Source organism: Populus nigra, chromosome 7 (genome assembly GCF_951802175.1).
Source record: "Populus nigra chromosome 7, ddPopNigr1.1, whole genome shotgun sequence".
Taxonomy (NCBI): Eukaryota; Viridiplantae; Streptophyta; class Magnoliopsida; order Malpighiales; family Salicaceae; genus Populus; species Populus nigra.
In genome coordinates, this window is record NC_084858.1 from 5,448,118 (window position 1) to 5,464,366 (window position 16,249).

Consider the following 16,249-nt stretch of genomic DNA (forward strand, 5'->3'; position numbering starts at 1 on the left):
AGTGCCTGGTTCGGGCCGTTTTGGTTAAAAAATTGAGTTAATCTGTCCTCGTGTAAATTAACCCGGCTACCCTGTAACCGAAGCCATGGGCAAGTCAAACCCCAGGCCATGTCATAACTATGATAAGGAGCACTCCTGACTCCAAGACTATCAAGTTGCTTGGGAAGGAGCAGTCAGTTACTTCATTAGTTAAAGAAACTAATCAATATCATACTCAGAGTCAGCGTCAGAGGTGGAAAGAAGTTCACAAGTTGAAACTTTTCATTCTAGTCGAGAGACAAGGGGAAGGGAGAGATAGTTGATGTATGCAATGCTACAGGCAGCGGCATCTTTTTGTTACATTCATACAGCAAAAGAAAATCATAAATTAGAGAGACAGGGTTTTTGTTTCATGTCCATAGAGAAGGAGAGAGGAGCCTTGCGAGACAGCGTAGCCTGCTCAAAAGCATAAGCAACCTCAATCAGCTTTGGTTCCATTCCCTTTAATCCTCCAAAACACATTCCAAATGGCTTTCCCTTGCTGTCATACCCAGCTGGGACTGTAAGTGCAGGGTACCCTCCAATAGCTAGCACTGTAGAAACATCCGCACCAAGTGTCAGCATGGCATCCAAGTCATTCTCTTTCATCATCTTTTCAAATCCTTCTTCTGATAGTTGTTCCATTAACTTCACTGCCTTCATCTCTTCCTCTCCAAGCCCATTTGTCATCTCCGCAGCAAGGAGTAGTTCCTGACCATACTTGCTCATGCTTTCCTGCAGTGCTCAATGGCATGCCATGTCTTAAAATCAAAGACCAACAACAACAGCAAAGCCTCAATCCCAAACTGATTGGAATCAGCTATAAAATTGAAGACCCAACTTATAAAATGTGGTTATATCACCGAAAAATCTTTTATAGGATTGTTCACTTGAACGCCTAATGGTTTCAACTAAAACTCCCAGCATGATAAATTTGCAATTGGACAGATGAATTTCCAATGCATCATTTTCGGTGTGAAGCATGGAGAGATCTCCTTGCTGATAGGAGAGAATAAATCAAGGGCCAAAGGATGTTATAAATTGGTTTAACCACGTTCTACAGTGAGCTAAGTTCTTCTGCCTATTTGATTTTTTTGGTAAAGCATGATCATAGAAACTACTTACCAGATCAGGATTATTGTTGTTGAAAGCGATGATGTCTGCCAATGACCTCACAGGAGATTTTATTAGTTCTTCAAGGTACTGTTTGATTGTGAGCTTGAACTCAGCTAGCATTACAATTAGTTCGCCGCTTCGATATGGATCCAAAATGACATCAATATTGTCTATTTGAAGATTATCCACTATATTCGCACCACCTTGCCTATAATATCCAAGTCAAATTTAAGCATCAGTGTCAGATTGATGTGTGTGATTTGTCCATGTTGGTAGTACTTGTCATCATTGTTGCTTGACACTAACCTTAACACTTCCAGATGGTGGTTGAGTGTTGAGATAACAGTTGAATCGTTGAAGGAGTCCAAAAATGGATTTCTCACTATGCCCACTCTCTTCCCTTTGAGCCCATCCTTCTTCAGAAACTGTTTGTAACCACCAGCAGGTATAAACTCAGCAGCTTTGGTTGTTGCTTCAGAGTCTCTTGGATCAAAACCAACAATTGCATCAAGCACATACACTGCATCTGACACTGTCCTGCATATAGGCCTTCATTTTTTTGTTGGTATAAAAATTCATCAGTTAATACCTACTCAATAAGTAAATGAAAAGTTACATTAACAGTCAACCTGTTGATCTCACTATCTGTTTCTGAGTTTCTCTCTTCAAAAGAGGATTGCAGGAAGAAAAGGTAAAGTGTGCATGTCAGCATCCAAAATATGCATGTTATCTGACCAGCACTGAATTCTTGCATCTTGCAATTGTACCATTACAAGAAACTACAGGGAAGATGGTTCATATATTCTTAATACCTTCAGCGTTTAGCCAACAGAACCAAAATGATTGTCTTGTGACTTCATCATTACAAGTTTTCAAGATTAAAAGAAATGTGACAATTGGCTGGCTTACCCAATGGTGTCCTGGCGGGGCGAAATTGGGATGACACCAGCCCGACTAGTGAGGCCAACTGTTGGCTTGAGCCCAACAACTGAGTTGTGATCAGCAGGGCAGATGATAGAACCATCAGTTTCCGTCCCTAGTGATACTGCCACCATATTTGCAGCCACTGATATTGCTGATCCACTGCTTGAACCACATGGATCTGCCGATTCGACATAAGGATTCTGCACATTTCCACGAAGTGTTGGTTTTGTCTAATGTTTATCATCACACATGGCAATGTTTGATTCACCAATTGATTGAATTAATACAAGAAACACATTTATCCAAAACAACAAAATCAGTACATGAATCAAAAGGCTGATGATTCCATTATTATGCAAATTAATAACAATATAACATTGTATTCATATCATTATTTTTTTAACACTACACAAGTCATAACTCATAACCAAACAGAGCCAGGTTGGAAAGAACTTAATAAAATCTCTACTGGTACCTTATGTTTCACCAAACCAGGAATCCAATGCAAGAGTTATAAATTATAAGCCATAAAATATCAACAAATGCTACTCAATATGGAACCTTTTTCCCACTATCAATTATAAGTATCTAAAAATTCTAAGAGGGAAAATCTCAAATTGCACAGCCATTAATGTTTCTCAAAATTAATAAAGAAAGAAAGAAACTAACCTTAGCTAGGCCACCTCTAGCACACCAAGCACTAGGAATGTCAGAAGACCTACAATGATACCACTCACTAAGACTGGCCTTCCCTAGAATCACAGCACCAGCATTCCTCAACTTCTCCACCACGTGGGCATCACGAGCAACCTCTGATCCCACCAAAGCATATGACCCACAAGTTGTGTTCAACTTATCTTTAGTCCCTATACTGTCCTTCAACAACACTGGAATCCCATGCAAGTCCCCTAAGAACCGCTTGCCCTTGTTTATTTCCCTTTCTTCATCAGCCTTTCCAGCTTGTTCTAATGCGTCTGGATTGACTTCTAGTACACTGTGAAGTAAAGGGTTCAGTTCTTGGATTCTATCTAAGTAGAAATTGACTAGTTGTTTGGAAGTTAGTTTGTTTTGAGCAAATGCTTGTTGGATTTCTTGGATTGTGGCTTCTTGGATTGAAAATGGTGAACCCTTTATTGTGTTGACAAAAAGGAGAAGTAGAAAAATCGTTAATGGAGATAGAGAGGGGAGACTCCTTGCTGGGTTTCTGAGGATCTTCATTTTGGTTCAAGAGTTGAAGATCAAAAGTCAAACTATTGAAGGGATGGAGCATCGAATGGAGTGCTTTATTTGGTTAAATTTAAGGAGCAGCTTGGTGTTGACTGTTGGAGCTTGTGAGTATTGGGAAAGGAATGGTCGTTGACTTCACAAGGAAATAGTGTTGAGCCGTTAGATTAGCGTAATTTTTGGGGTAAGATTCAAATTTAGTCCTTCTACTTATTGTATGTTTTTAATCAAGACATTTACTTTGAATCGAATCAAATCAATCCCTTCACTTCAAATCAGAGTTAATTTCAGCCTCTTAAACCGTGTCTATATGAATGCTGCTTCATAAATATAATTCAAAGAAGGATCTTAAATTGCATTTAATTGGAACGGAGGGGTTGGTTTAAGATAATTTAAAGTATAGGTTTGGTTTTACTAATTGTAAGAAGTATAGGGACCATGGACATTTTTAGCATCAAGTCTTAAGTTTATTGATATAGAATTTAAAGAAGGATCTTATTATTGTCCGTACATAACTATGCAAACTTAAGTTTATTATTATTATTTTTATTTAAAATAATATTTTTTGATTTTTTTAATTTATTAGGTTAAATCTAGTAGTGTTTGGTCTGGACAATTAAATTATGTGTCAGCTCATATAATTACTCAGATTTAGTCATGTCAAAATAAATAAAAAATAAAAGCAATCTTAGTCAAGCTTCAAATCATTGTTCAACTAAAATTTAATAAATACAAGAATTTAAATTCAAGAATCAAGATTAAAAGCATTAACTAATAGGAAACTAACTACATTAAAAAACAAACATGCCCAATTTAAGAATCAATCCCTCACAAAAGCTATGAGGATCTATGATGTATCAAATTTAAGGAATATCACTTGTAATTATTGGCTTTTTTTTCCTCTTTTTTTTGGAAGCATATAATCTAAAAATGAAACATTCTCAGAACTGAATTATAATCATATATATGATAATATCAATAGTTGATAAATCGATACAAATCTCAGTGCTTGTACTAAACAAGCATGAAGAACAAGACAGGAATTGGAATATAGTGCATTATAATCTATAATTATAGAAGGAATAGAAAATATCCAATGGACAAACAAAAGCCAATGAATCGTATACATCATTTGCAAGTGTTGAATTTGCAGGTGACTCTGCCATAACCAGAATTTGCCCTCATGAATCTCAAAGCTGTCAGGAGGACACTCCTTTGGGAACCCATCAAGGCCCAGTTCATGCGTGTGACCACACTGATTGCATTGTAAGGGAACTCAATGCTGTTATAGGAATTGAGGAGAGCAGTTGTTCCTTCCCTCAGGAGAGTCCTGTACGGGTCACCTCTCCCTTGCAAGCCTTGCCATAATGTCATATCTGTTCCGTATCTTCTAGCCGCGAGCAACCCGAAGACAACAGCTACCTTCATGTCAGGACTCACTGCCCTCCAGTAGCATTTGTACTCTGGCATAGTCCAGCTCCTGAAGAATTACTTGCTCTTGTTAGTGGAAACATAGATCATGCAAGTCTACCCTATTTGAAGTCCCATTGGAATGGTATGAATTTCTAATAACCAAAACAATGAGTCCTTGATAATGAACTTACTGGTGTGGACATGCTGATGCTTCTAGGATGGGAACTGGTGACATAGGAGGCAGTGGAGGCAGTGGAGGCATTCGAGGAAGCCTGAAAGCAGGGGGAGGTGTTGTAGGAGTTACTGGAGGCCTTACAGGTGTTACAGGTGTTACAGGTGCAGGCACTGGGTTCACAGACCTTGGACAAAAAGACATGGAGGCTGAAGGCTCAGTTAGCAAAGAATCCACCGCGTAAAACTCCATATCAAACATCCTGAACGTTAGTCTAAGCTTTTGGGCAGGACCAGCTGCTGCACCACAGGCATTTGAACCCTGACCACTGCTTGAAACCTGAGCATAACAATTGCTCAAATCTGGGCTGCCATCAAACGTCATTACATAGTTTCCAAACCAATTTGTGGTCTCTTCCCTTGACATTGTGATTTGACCACTAGCATCAGCACAGGTCATTGTAACTTTAATTCCTGCAGAAACAACATTGTCAAATGATTACTAGGAAACACAAGGAAGTGGATAGAAGAAATTTAGCTGATGACCGCAGTGGATCTTCATCTCACCATAAATGGGATAGTCAAAAAGGGATACTTGGCCATCCTTGCATTGGTCACAAAAGACAGTGCCGGTGACTGTGGCATCAGCTTGAATTCCACCAATGGCTGCAGCAAAAATAAGAAAAACACAGAAAAGAAGTTTGTGTGACCAATCCATGTTCCTTGATAGATACAGGAAACACAACCAAGATTTAAGGAGAAGAATATAAAGGCTTGATGTTATGAACACCGCAGCAATTGTCAAGAAAAAGAAGTAAATGAGGAGAGATGTCATTAACTCCCCAACTGCCTGTATTTATAAGATGTTGAAAAAAAAAACAATTTAAACGAAGAGAACAGGTAGTAGTACGGACAGCCTATTTAAGACTAGCGATGATAAAGGATACCTTTGTCATATGGCATGGGGGCAGGTCCCCTGATTTATTGCTACACGCAGATTCTGATGTTCTGGGAGTTCCCATTTGGAACCTTCGTTGTCCAAATTTACAGTATCTACCGAGAAACTACTTGATCGGTTGAGAGTTTAATCCTGGTACTCGAAAGATTAATGTTGTTGAGGCTTTGGTTGGATCATATAGAATGAAACCAGCTCAATTAAGTTCTCTTAGAAGTCCAGCAAATATGATGCCTAGAACCCATATTCAGGGGAGGACCTCCCAGGAGTCCAGGCTCTACTATACTAGCTCCACCGCTCGTATCATCATCATGACATAGAACTATGTTGTGTCGTGTGTGTGTGTGTGTGTATGGTGTTACATAGTATTGGACTTAACTTTGAGGAGTTGGTTTGTTAGGAAGTGAGTTTGCGTCCTCTTTATCATCTGGGGTTTGAATTCAACAAGATACTACATGATTATTTTTTATATACATATATTTTTTTATGTCATTTTAATATGTTGATGTTATAAATAAATTTTATTTTAATATATTTTTAAATAAAATATATTTTAAAAATCAACTATTATCATGAGCTCAGAAACATTAATTTAATTCTTTAAAAATAAAACAATTCAAAAAAATACTTGAAAAACAAAAACTACCACCATTTTAAAACCAGCAGTGGTAAATTTAGAAGGGATGAGAAGAAAGAGTTCTGTACTTAAATGCATTCAATACCCTCCTCTAACTGAGTGGCATTCTAGCCGTCCTTACCTAACTCATTCATGGCAGAATCACTTACATTATAGACACTTGATACGTGGTAAGCTACACGGACGTTATCTTCTGACACTCTTGGCGGTGGAGGAAGATGTTAGCTAGCCGTTAAAGTAGACAGAAGCATTGATTGAGTTGTGCAATATACCCTCGTGCCAATGTAGAGGAAAGCCATTTCCCTTTTCTTTTCAACTACAACGCAGTTACATTGCATTGGATGCCGCCGTATTGATGCCAAAATTTTCTATCTTGTTCAACAGGCCTTTACCTTTGTCATATGTGCCTGAGAGGACTCGTGCGTGCCAACTTTCATCTTGCAAACTAGCTTTGCCCTTTATTGTAAAGGCCCTGCCCGCATACAATCCCGTGTCCCTGTCTCCACAAACTTGGAATACGATTCATTATTTTATGGAGCTGTGGACGTCCCACGCGATCTATTTTGACCGCAAGGTGGAGAAACCTCAGAAGCAAGCATCGACAGTCTCATATGCGGCCTTTCTTTGAGGAATAAAATTGGCAGTGGTGGGCGGGTTCAACAATTCGAAACACCCCACAACTTGGAATTTTCATCTTTAGTCTTTGTTCGATCTCTCTGCACTTGCTAATTTAGAGATAAGATCATATGATTCTAAATGACCCGTTTTCTGTCTAGAACAAGCTCCGATGTGTGTTTGACATATGATCAAGAAGTGTCCTAGTTGATATGGACGCCAGCACTCCTTTTCTGCGTGCCCACGCTCTGTAGTAGAACTCATCCAAATACTATACACGTCCATTTTTAGCTGGAGAAGCTGGAGAATCCAAGGTCTCTAAGACGTACCTCTACCAGAGGCAAAAGAACAATCAAACTTGAGCTTATTTTCAGCATGTCAATGTCATTCGTGCATCTCACTTTTAACCAGTTAAGAAGCCCTAAAACCTCTAACAACAGAATTCACAGCTGCAGTTCTGTCATAGTATAATCAAGACAGATCTAGAAAAAATGCGTTATAATATCACCGGTCTTACATGGGACTAGTGAAAAATGAATGCCTTGTTCATTTAAGGTACTAGAAATATAGACGATGAGAAAAATCACGAGTGCCATTGCACCCGCAGACAGATTTCCAGTAATCAAAATCAGCACTAAGAATGAATAGAAAGGGGGAAAAAAAGAACGAATAAGCAGTAATGTAATAACACATAATCCTGAAGTTCAATCCCAGCTATAAAACAAGCTAAAGTGGCAAACCAGAGTCAATTACTTGTATGCCTACCAAAATTGTCTTAACATCGTGTTCAAGAGTAATATGAGTCACGGCATAACTCGCATGGATACAATTGGACAAAACAGAAGACCTTGGACTACCAATAAATAAAATGTTCCTACTCTTTTCTTTTTCTCAATCCTCAGCTTTTTAATTTGCAAAAATTCATCTTCAATTTCCTTCAGCAGCTGCATCTTCAATGGCAGGCCCATCCTCAGCAATGCTTCCATTCTCAGTTGTCCCAGAACTGCATCAAACAAACATTAATTTCACAAAATTAAGCAGTTCATTACAGGGCAATTCCTACATAATCAATGACATGATAAGATAATACCTAAAGCTCTAAACTTTCACATTTGATTTGAAATAGCTCTCATTCAATATAATTTGTGTCGGACAACAGCTATAATCAAACAAACACTGGAAACAGAAACCATATAATAGGCGAAGTACTTTTCCAGTAGATTTTGTTGTCTGATATGCTAACACCAGTTAATATGTAGAAACAATTTTAGGAAGCAAGAAATCCATCCAACATACCTGGCATGACTAGAATATCCTGAGTGAGTCGTGATAAAGCAAATATATCAACCACTTTATCATGAAATCAAAAGTAAGGCCAATTCAGATGCATGCGTAATCCAAGTTCTTAGGAATAAAAGATTCCCTTGATTCATACATGATTTCCCATATCAGAAATCAAGACTTGTAATTCGCACAACAATCTCAATGACTTCTCTCAAGTTACAAAGAGAATCAGTTTTAAGATAAAAGCAATCACATAAAGTTCAGTAGCTTTGTTCCAACTTAGCAAGGCAGGACAGGAGAACAGCACGAGGCATTATCTAATCAGATTCACATAGCGTATTAAAATATTGGAAGAGCACAACAGCTCTCAAAAACCAAGACGACAATATAACCATAACGAGCTATCTTATCAGGTTAAGATAACTACCGACAGAGTTAGTAAATAATCCTCAGGTAGTATTCCCTAAGCACGCACAATTCAAGAGATACAATTACCTCCCTCGTAATCAAGATAATCCCTCATAATTAAGATGATCAACTCCAATTCTACCCCAGTAGACAAATAATACACCGCGCACGAAAGAAAATCAAATATACCATCTAAACTAGACTGACATCTCCTAAGCAAAAGAGATCTAAATACAAATCACTAATCAGCCAACAAATCAATCAAAGAGCTTGTAAAACAAACCTCTGTGGACGCGAACCAGAATCGGTAACATCAGGCTTCCTCCAACTTCTCTCGTTACCGGAACCTCCACCAATAATCCCAAATCCCTTTCTTCCAAAGGAATCCCCTCTCTCCACATCCTTATTTCTCTCACTGCTAATTTTCACGGCCTCCAACTTCTCATCAATCTCCTTATAATCCATCCCTTTCTCCTTCAACACCTCCTCTCTTGGCCTTGCATCTCCAAACGGACTTGGCCCTTTAGGTTTCCCCGCCACCTCATTCCCATTACTCACTGGAAAAGTTTTTGGCTGCAACTTCAGTTTCGGCCTCTCACCAGCACTACCATTGTTAAGACTCTCATCTTTCTTCCTCCCCCAATTATCCGAATCGGCAGCAGCACCAATACCACCACTAAACCCATGTCTTTCTCTCGATAAGGAATCAAAACTCCCTCTCCTCTCATATCCACCATTATTCACTCCACCAAATCTCCTTGGCCCATCATTCGCTGTCTTATTAGAAACCCAGTTCTCTGATTCATCAGCCTTAGACTGAGAATCGAAAAAAGAAGATCCCCTCTCCCTATCCCTATCCCTCCTCTCATACCCACTCCCCACCGGGGATTTCTTCGTTTTCGACCAATCATCAATCTCATCTGCTCGCGACGGAGCAAATTCCCTGCTCGACTCCCTATTAGAAACCCTAGAATTCCCATTACCACCACCACCACCACCACCCCACCTCGAATTAGACTCTTCCCCTCCGTTACGATAATTCAAACCATACGATTTAAACCCGCCGCCGATGCGGGCCCGGTCGAGCTCTTCAGCGGAGCGTTCGCGGGGTCTAGTTGGGAGATTGAGGAGATCAGGCTCATGACTTTGCTTAGCCGATGGATAATTAGAAAGTTCAGCTAAAGTGAGGGTTTTGTTTTTTTTCTTTTTGGGTTGTTTAGTGGCGGCGGCTAAAGAAGGGAATTCAGCGGTGCCACCGAGTGGTTCAGTGGGTGCTCGTTGGGAATTCTGTTGTTCTTGTTGGAGTTCAGCTTCGTGTTCTTCGGCGTCTAAGGCCCACGCGCCGGGTTTGCCCCAAGGAGAAGAAGCTTTTTCCGCCATGATGGTGTTGCTGCTGTTTTTCGCTCAGATACTTGTGGTCTCTCTGAAGAGGTTTTGGTTTTGAGGATTTAAGATTGCGTGCGTTGGCAGCAGAGAGGGGAATATAATGGGCTGAAGGGGGTGGATTTGATCGGACAGTGGAGAATGGGTGTTGGAGACTCTTTGAGTATTTGATGGTGGGGATTAGTTCATAGTTTTAGAAATATTACGTGTATTTTTCAATAAAATCTAAACTCTTAAAAATAGTTGTTTTTTTATAAGTACATTATTTTTTATATTTTTTAAAGATATTTATTTTTTATAATTTCATTATTTAAATTTGTGCATAGTACATAATTACTTAACCAAACCAAGGAAGTATTTTTACCGCGTAAAACAGTCGTAAATTAATACATTTTTAATATATATATATATATACACACACACACACATATATAATTGATAGGTCAGATTCATTTTATGAGTATAGATATATAAATTAAAAAAATCATGTAAATTTATAGATAGAAAAAAATATAAAATATTTTACATGTATCTTTGAAAAATATTAAAATAATGTTAATCTGGGACACATCAAGTGTTTAATCTTTCCTAGCTTTTTTTTTTTATTTCTTTTTACTCCAATGCTTCTTTAAGATCTTTGATCAATGGCTACGAAGATATCTTTGTCGATCCTTTGATGACTACGACGAGATCCGGTCCGTCCTCTTTATCCAAGAAGAAATGTTCTCCAACATTGGAGTTCACAAATATTTTGGTACGCTTCAAAGGATGTAATACAAGATTCACTGTAATAGAGAAGAGAAATACCAGCGAAGAGATTATGGAACTCTATTATAGCTTGATCTGTCAATTTTTCCTTTAGAAGGTATGTCGAGCTCTGTGGAGAAATGGCAATATTTCAAAATTTTACTACCTATAAATCAATCATAAATACACACACTTACAAAGAAAATCAACAAGGAATTCACATGAAGAAAATACACGCACCAAAATGTACAAGTGCCATCCATGATGGGCAAAGTAAGATCATGGACCTGGCCCAACAACTTTCCTTGCACTGGTTTTGATTCCACGCCGCCATGCATGTTCAAAGTTTCAGAAAAGTTTGAGCATTTCAGGTGAGAATGACTCTTTCCATTGAGGGCCACCTTTCACATGTGTCAAGAAATGATATCCATAGAAGCAGCTCAGTATTGATACGAAAGAATTCTCCGGGTGAAAGAAGAGCTCCTCACTGTGCAAATACATCTCACCCTTGGTTGCTTTCTTGCTCCATTGGTGGGAGACCATCTTTTCAAATCCCAGTTAAAAGTAAAAAAAAAGGCTCATTGCTCATCTGAACTCTGTACAGTGATTAAATGTTCTTCAATACCTTTAAGGGAATCCCCACTAACATACCATGTTACAGTTCCTGCAAGGAATATTGAACCGAGTCATAAACTCAAGTTAATGGCAAATTCTCACATTAATGAAGGTAGCGAGGAAACTGCTACTAACGATGGCATTTAGTTGCCAGCAATCAATACCACAAGGAAACTGAAGATACAGCTAACTTGAAAAGCAGAGAAGTAATTGAGTTGATGGGAAAGTAAACGGGGTTTTGCAGATATGTTGTGAGCAGTAAGGTGAGTGGCTATGCGCCAAACACAAAAGGGTAAAATAGATTTTGTTGGTGATATGGTAAGCAAAGCACCAAACTGAATTGGGATTCAGCCAGGCTCACATGCTCTTTGCTGTTAACAATTTCTTCAGAAACTCCTTAATCTCTAAGGTCCTGATATTATGTGCAAGGTTTGGTATTCCCTCTCCCACCAGGGAAATTATTTCATTGAAAGTCAGTTGCTTATCTAACTGGAAGAGGAACAACAAAAATTACACAACAGTCATACAGTTTCAATCAGATGCTTCTAAATCATAGCTAGACGGTCCAAGCATTTCAATATGGTTCATTAGTAAATGTTGAAGTATATCTGTTTCTTTTGCCTCATCCTTAAATGGGTATGGGTCGAAACAGAATTTTGGTATCATCAGCCCAACACTGACAACCCTCAAGCAAGGAGTAAAAAAGGAGGAGAAATGGGATATGGAATGTATTTACCTAGTGGCGGAGCTGGTTCCTGTTCTCTTGTTGCATGAAGTATGATTGTTCCTGAAAGAACAGTGATAAATCCACAAAGCTCAGAGGCTATGCTGCTCACATCTTGGCCCGACCAATCCTGCAGAAATTACATGGTGACAAACATTTTGAGCTTGCAGGTTCATGGTAATTGTAAACAGCAGTACTATATATACACGACAGAAACGAATCCCAGAGGATGAATCAGTCATTCACCTTGAACATTATGGCACTGGCAATGATGGTCAGAGTTGTAAACATTACATAATACACCGGAGAAACAATTGCTGCATTGAATGTATCCAATGCCTGGAACATAAAACACTATTGACATGAGAATGATACTATTAAATAGAATCTCATCTGACAGGAAAAACTTAAACTGATGATGAAGATGAAACTGCTTCAATAAACTTGAGGGTATCAGGTTGATCATTTTCACTTGGTGTACAACAAATATCCAGAGATAGTCTTTGCTTGAGACATGATGCGAATAAAGAAACGAAGTTGCATGATTGAACATGGAGGTTTTCTAACCCAATCTGATAGCCTAACAAATAACTGTGCTACCTACTATCACCCACCTGCAATATCCAAATAAACACTTTCTTCCAACTATATCACACTCAGGACCTTGTAGCATAGCTGGCCCTTTGCCCATAGCTCTCGTCCGCACATTTGACAGGAACAAGTTGGTTCACTACGCCATCAGCTTAACTTCACAGAAAGCAGTACCACCTCCTAACATAAAGTACCCTACCTATTCATCCTTATTCAACTATATGAGAAACATTCCCCAGTTAAAATGAAATTTAAATTCTTTAAAGACAGCATCCCAGACACAAAATCATGTGTATAGCTAGGTAATAGAGATATCTCTATTTTCTAACTCATATTCCATGGCCTCCTTTGAACTCAAAACCACACCTAGAAACCTACTCCAGGTTCTTTTTCTATTATTACTTGCATAATTTGTTTCCTTTTTTCCCCTGCGCTAATGAATCTATGGGTTTCTGCTTCTCTCACACAAGCCTATACCATGACTTACATTCGAGAAATACAATTGATGACATTAAACTTACCCTGTTCAGGTAATTTAACTGTGTGATGACACAGATCACTGCAACTGAAAGAAAAAACCAAGTCTGAGGATAAGCTATCTGATTTATCCCTCCCAATGTCAACTTTATTGCAATTCCAATGGCTTTTATGCTTACAACCTGAATAACACCAGAAAAAAAACATAAGCCAGAGTTAATGCTAGGAATCGTGATGCAAGGTAACTAACAAAATGAAAATGAAATGAGATTCCATACAAATTTGAATAAGAATGTCTGTACATCTAACTCAAAGAAATCGTAATTACCGTTATTGAACCCATCAAAGAACATATTCCCAAGTAGACCAATATGTTTGTCTGCCCACAGCGCGGTTCAAAGTACAAAATCAGAGCTAACACTATTGAAAGTGTAGCTACTACATATATTAGAAATGCTGTGATGTGAGAGGGGAAAACAAAACCAATAACTCAAATAAGTAATTACTCAAGACAATAAATTTGTTCAACAAAAGAGAAGATCAAAAAATAAAAAAGAGTACCAACCTGGTTGGGTTGCCAAAGTCCAGATTTCTTGTACAGAACTAGGTGTATGCTCTTGAGGTGCATGGATTACAATCACTACCGATCCTACAACGCAAGATACACATCCTACAACACCCATTTTCTGCAGCCGTTCTTTCAACATAAAATGTGCCAAAACCGCGCTGCTCAAATTTCCTCACACGTGTTAATTATAAATCAAAACGCGAACTATTTAATCACAACATTAAAAAAAAAAAAAGAGATTCCACACATCTGCAATCTCTACCTGATAATTATACTCAGTGCACCAAGTGGGGTAACTAGAACTGCTGGAGCATAAACGTAAGCCACAAAATTCGCAATCTCCCCAACAATCACTGTTTGTGCATCATAAAAAACCAAAATTTAACACGACATTTCGCAGCCAAAACAATCACATAATTCAGACAGAAACAGCATCATCCAATCCATGTATTACTTACTTGTCACCATTCCTGCCCACCATAGCGGCTCTAGCAAGTAAGTATAACCTCCAACCCCTACATTGTCGACTCAAAAAACATCACGTATTCTAATAAACAAAAACCCAGAATTATTTTGTTTTTATTTTTTTAATAGAATTGGATCCAAATTCAAATTTGAACTTAAAAATGTTAACTTTATCACACAACCATATTAAAAAGTTATCGTCTTTTACTCTCAAACTTGCTAATTACCTAATTAAACAGCCAATAACATTGAAATCCAGATGATTTAAGGTAATTCAATTTAAAACAATGAAACGAGATCGAAAATAAATAGATGAACTGACCTGCGCGAGTACCATTAGCACCAGCTCGTTTGAGTCCTTTCTTCTTTAAAATGAAGCTCGCCCCTATAAATGCACTCGATGCTACAGCTAGAATTAGCCCTCTTGAATTCTCCGGTACTCCCATCTCTCTCCCAATTAACTTTTTATATAAAAAAATCAGTCAAATAATTGCTAATCAAAATCAAATCAATTCTTTTTCTACAAAACTGAGGTTGTTAGATTTACAGAGCAGGAAATGAATGGAGGAATTTATTCATTTCGCGCCAAAACGAGCGAATGAACAGAAACGACAGCGCTTTGAGCTGTTTCTTTCTTCTCTCTGCGAGGCTCTCTCTCCGCTCTGGTCCTGACAAGTCTTTCTCTGATTGGGTTCTTTCTTTCCTTCTTTGGCGTTTTATTTGAAATTTCCGATTCGAAGGAGTAAGGATTACGTGTTTCACGTCAGAATATTTAAGTCGGCACGACGTTGTTAGAGAAGCCGGAGGGTTTGACTTCATGTGAACATGACCTGGAGGGTTTGAGCACGTTTCATATTTTAATTGGGTTATTGAAGGATTAAAAACCTTTGATCTCCATCCATTTATTTTTAATTTTTGGATTGGTGGGTTTTGGTGGTAGAATGACGAGTGTACCCCAGCTTTGGTGTGCAACAAAGCAGGCAATGAGGTTGGGGCCGAGACCCCGTTTACGAGAGCTGGTACATCATATTTTTTTAAATTGTTTTAGTTCTCTTTATGCACATGAGTTTGCATCACAAGCTGGACGACAGCAAATGTGCTTAGAGGCTGTAGTGATGGCCTTGGGGTAATAATCATGAGCTCCGTCGAATGTCCCCTTTCAACACCAATTTGTAGTCAGTTGCATCATTGTATATATGGGGTATCTCTGGGATACGTAGATGTGTGGTTTTGGTAATTTTTTTATTTGAAAATATATTAAAATAATATTTTTTTAATATCATTATATTAAAATAATCTAAAAATATCAAAAAAAATATTATTTTAAAAAAAATAAAAAAATTAATTTTTTTTTTAATTTCAAAAGTAAACAGGACATAAAAGAATACGCGAGAGTATACCTGCTTAACCATCATAATTAATTATGGGTTTGGGCCATAGTTCTCCAGCCCACAGCTCTTGACTGGCGGCTGTCCTCGTCAAGGATTGATGGTGCCTTAATTTCTATCCACCATAGTAGGGTGGAGGGTGTTTTTTGGCGATGCATGAATGTGTATCTATCAGCAGCCAAAGACTGAGACGCTAAAATACGATATTTTATCTGATAAAGGGAGGTCGCACATGGATCCAAGGAAGCTTCTCTGATCTGTTTCATTAGTAGTACATGGCTGAAGGAAACTTTCACGACATGAATCACTTCGGCTTTTGGGTGTTCTGCTATGATCTCAAATGGACCAGCAGGCCCAAACCAATCTTAGCTCGTGTAAAGCCATTGTATGCTATATAAATTAATCACAGCTCGGCATCCGAGACTCAAAGTTCAACGAAAACCAACGAGTACGAAGCCCATTTGCATGCTTACCTAGTTAAAGTACGAATCGCAAGATCAAGCCCTCAACATCGAGCCACCAACCA

General features: G+C 38.4%; 4 protein-coding genes across 6 annotated transcripts; all 4 read right to left on the minus strand.

The window, feature by feature from the left end:
• Positions 1-233: 233 nt before the first annotated feature.
• Positions 234-3,407, minus strand: LOC133700005 (probable amidase At4g34880). Its single transcript, XM_062123555.1, has 5 exons — positions 2,728-3,407; positions 2,044-2,258; positions 1,441-1,683; positions 1,144-1,342; positions 234-753 (listed from the first exon to the last, which is right to left on the minus strand). Exons 1-5 carry the CDS (start codon positions 3,274-3,276, stop codon positions 361-363), a joined length of 1,599 nt encoding a protein of 532 aa, XP_061979539.1. The 5' UTR covers positions 3,277-3,407; the 3' UTR covers positions 234-360.
• Positions 3,408-4,220: 813 nt separating this feature from the next.
• Positions 4,221-5,686, minus strand: LOC133698654 (uncharacterized). The gene is made up of 3 exons (XM_062121656.1): positions 5,434-5,686; positions 4,887-5,340; positions 4,221-4,762 (listed from the first exon to the last, which is right to left on the minus strand). Exons 1-3 carry the CDS (start codon positions 5,582-5,584, stop codon positions 4,411-4,413), a joined length of 957 nt encoding a protein of 318 aa, XP_061977640.1. The 5' UTR covers positions 5,585-5,686; the 3' UTR covers positions 4,221-4,410.
• A 2,057-nt stretch (positions 5,687-7,743) lies between these two features.
• On the minus strand, positions 7,744-10,237 carry LOC133698653 (eukaryotic translation initiation factor 4B3-like). The gene is made up of 2 exons (XM_062121655.1): positions 9,049-10,237; positions 7,744-8,076 (listed from the first exon to the last, which is right to left on the minus strand). The coding sequence occupies exons 1-2, from the start codon at positions 10,143-10,145 to the stop codon at positions 8,001-8,003; spliced, it is 1,173 nt and encodes a 390-aa protein (XP_061977639.1). The 5' UTR covers positions 10,146-10,237; the 3' UTR covers positions 7,744-8,000.
• A 715-nt stretch (positions 10,238-10,952) lies between these two features.
• On the minus strand, positions 10,953-15,957 carry LOC133698655 (probable magnesium transporter NIPA6). Of its 3 annotated transcripts, none has more exons than XM_062121660.1 (10): positions 15,736-15,957; positions 14,658-14,796; positions 14,329-14,340; positions 14,133-14,223; positions 13,868-14,028; positions 13,631-13,758; positions 13,347-13,484; positions 12,481-12,573; positions 12,247-12,364; positions 10,953-11,559 (listed from the first exon to the last, which is right to left on the minus strand). In XM_062121660.1, the coding sequence occupies exons 1-10, from the start codon at positions 15,748-15,750 to the stop codon at positions 11,474-11,476; spliced, it is 981 nt and encodes a 326-aa protein (XP_061977644.1). In that variant the 5' UTR covers positions 15,751-15,957; the 3' UTR covers positions 10,953-11,473. The 3 variants fall into 3 exon arrangements, with proteins under 3 accessions (XP_061977644.1, XP_061977641.1, XP_061977643.1); XM_062121657.1 differs by having other exon boundaries at positions 14,329-14,385; XM_062121659.1 differs by lacking the exon at positions 15,736-15,957 and adding an exon at positions 14,883-15,207 and having other exon boundaries at positions 14,329-14,385.
• Between the last annotated feature and the right edge of the window lie 292 nt (positions 15,958-16,249).

Bases quoted from the DNA above. Each gene is read 5' to 3' on its own strand.
- LOC133700005 (XM_062123555.1), bottom strand. From the start codon at position 3,276: ATGAAGATCCTCAGAAACCCAGCAAGGAGTCTCCCCTCTCTATCTCCA. The intron at 1,684-2,043 runs GTAAGCCAGCCA...AAAAAAATGAAG, and splicing joins CCCCGCCAGGACACCATTGG to GCCTATATGCAGGACAGTGT. The intron at 1,343-1,440 runs GTTAGTGTCAAG...TGGATATTATAG, and splicing joins CACCATCTGGAAGTGTTAAG to GCAAGGTGGTGCGAATATAG.
- LOC133698654 (XM_062121656.1), bottom strand. From the start codon at position 5,584: ATGGATTGGTCACACAAACTTCTTTTCTGTGTTTTTCTTATTTTTGCT. The intron at 5,341-5,433 runs GTGAGATGAAGA...TTGTTTCTGCAG, and splicing joins TTTTGACTATCCCATTTATG to GAATTAAAGTTACAATGACC. The intron at 4,763-4,886 runs GTAAGTTCATTA...GTAATTCTTCAG, and splicing joins GCATCAGCATGTCCACACCA to GAGCTGGACTATGCCAGAGT.
- LOC133698653 (XM_062121655.1), bottom strand. From the start codon at position 10,145: ATGGCGGAAAAAGCTTCTTCTCCTTGGGGCAAACCCGGCGCGTGGGCC. The intron at 8,077-9,048 runs GTTTGTTTTACA...TGTTTGATGCAG, and splicing joins TCTGGTTCGCGTCCACAGAG to TTCTGGGACAACTGAGAATG.
- LOC133698655 (XM_062121657.1), bottom strand. The intron at 12,574-13,346 runs GTAAGTTTAATG...TTTATGTTCCAG, and splicing joins AGTTAAATTACCTGAACAGG to GCATTGGATACATTCAATGC. The intron at 11,560-12,246 runs GTAAATACATTC...TATTCCTTGCAG, and splicing joins GGAACCAGCTCCGCCACTAG to GAACTGTAACATGGTATGTT.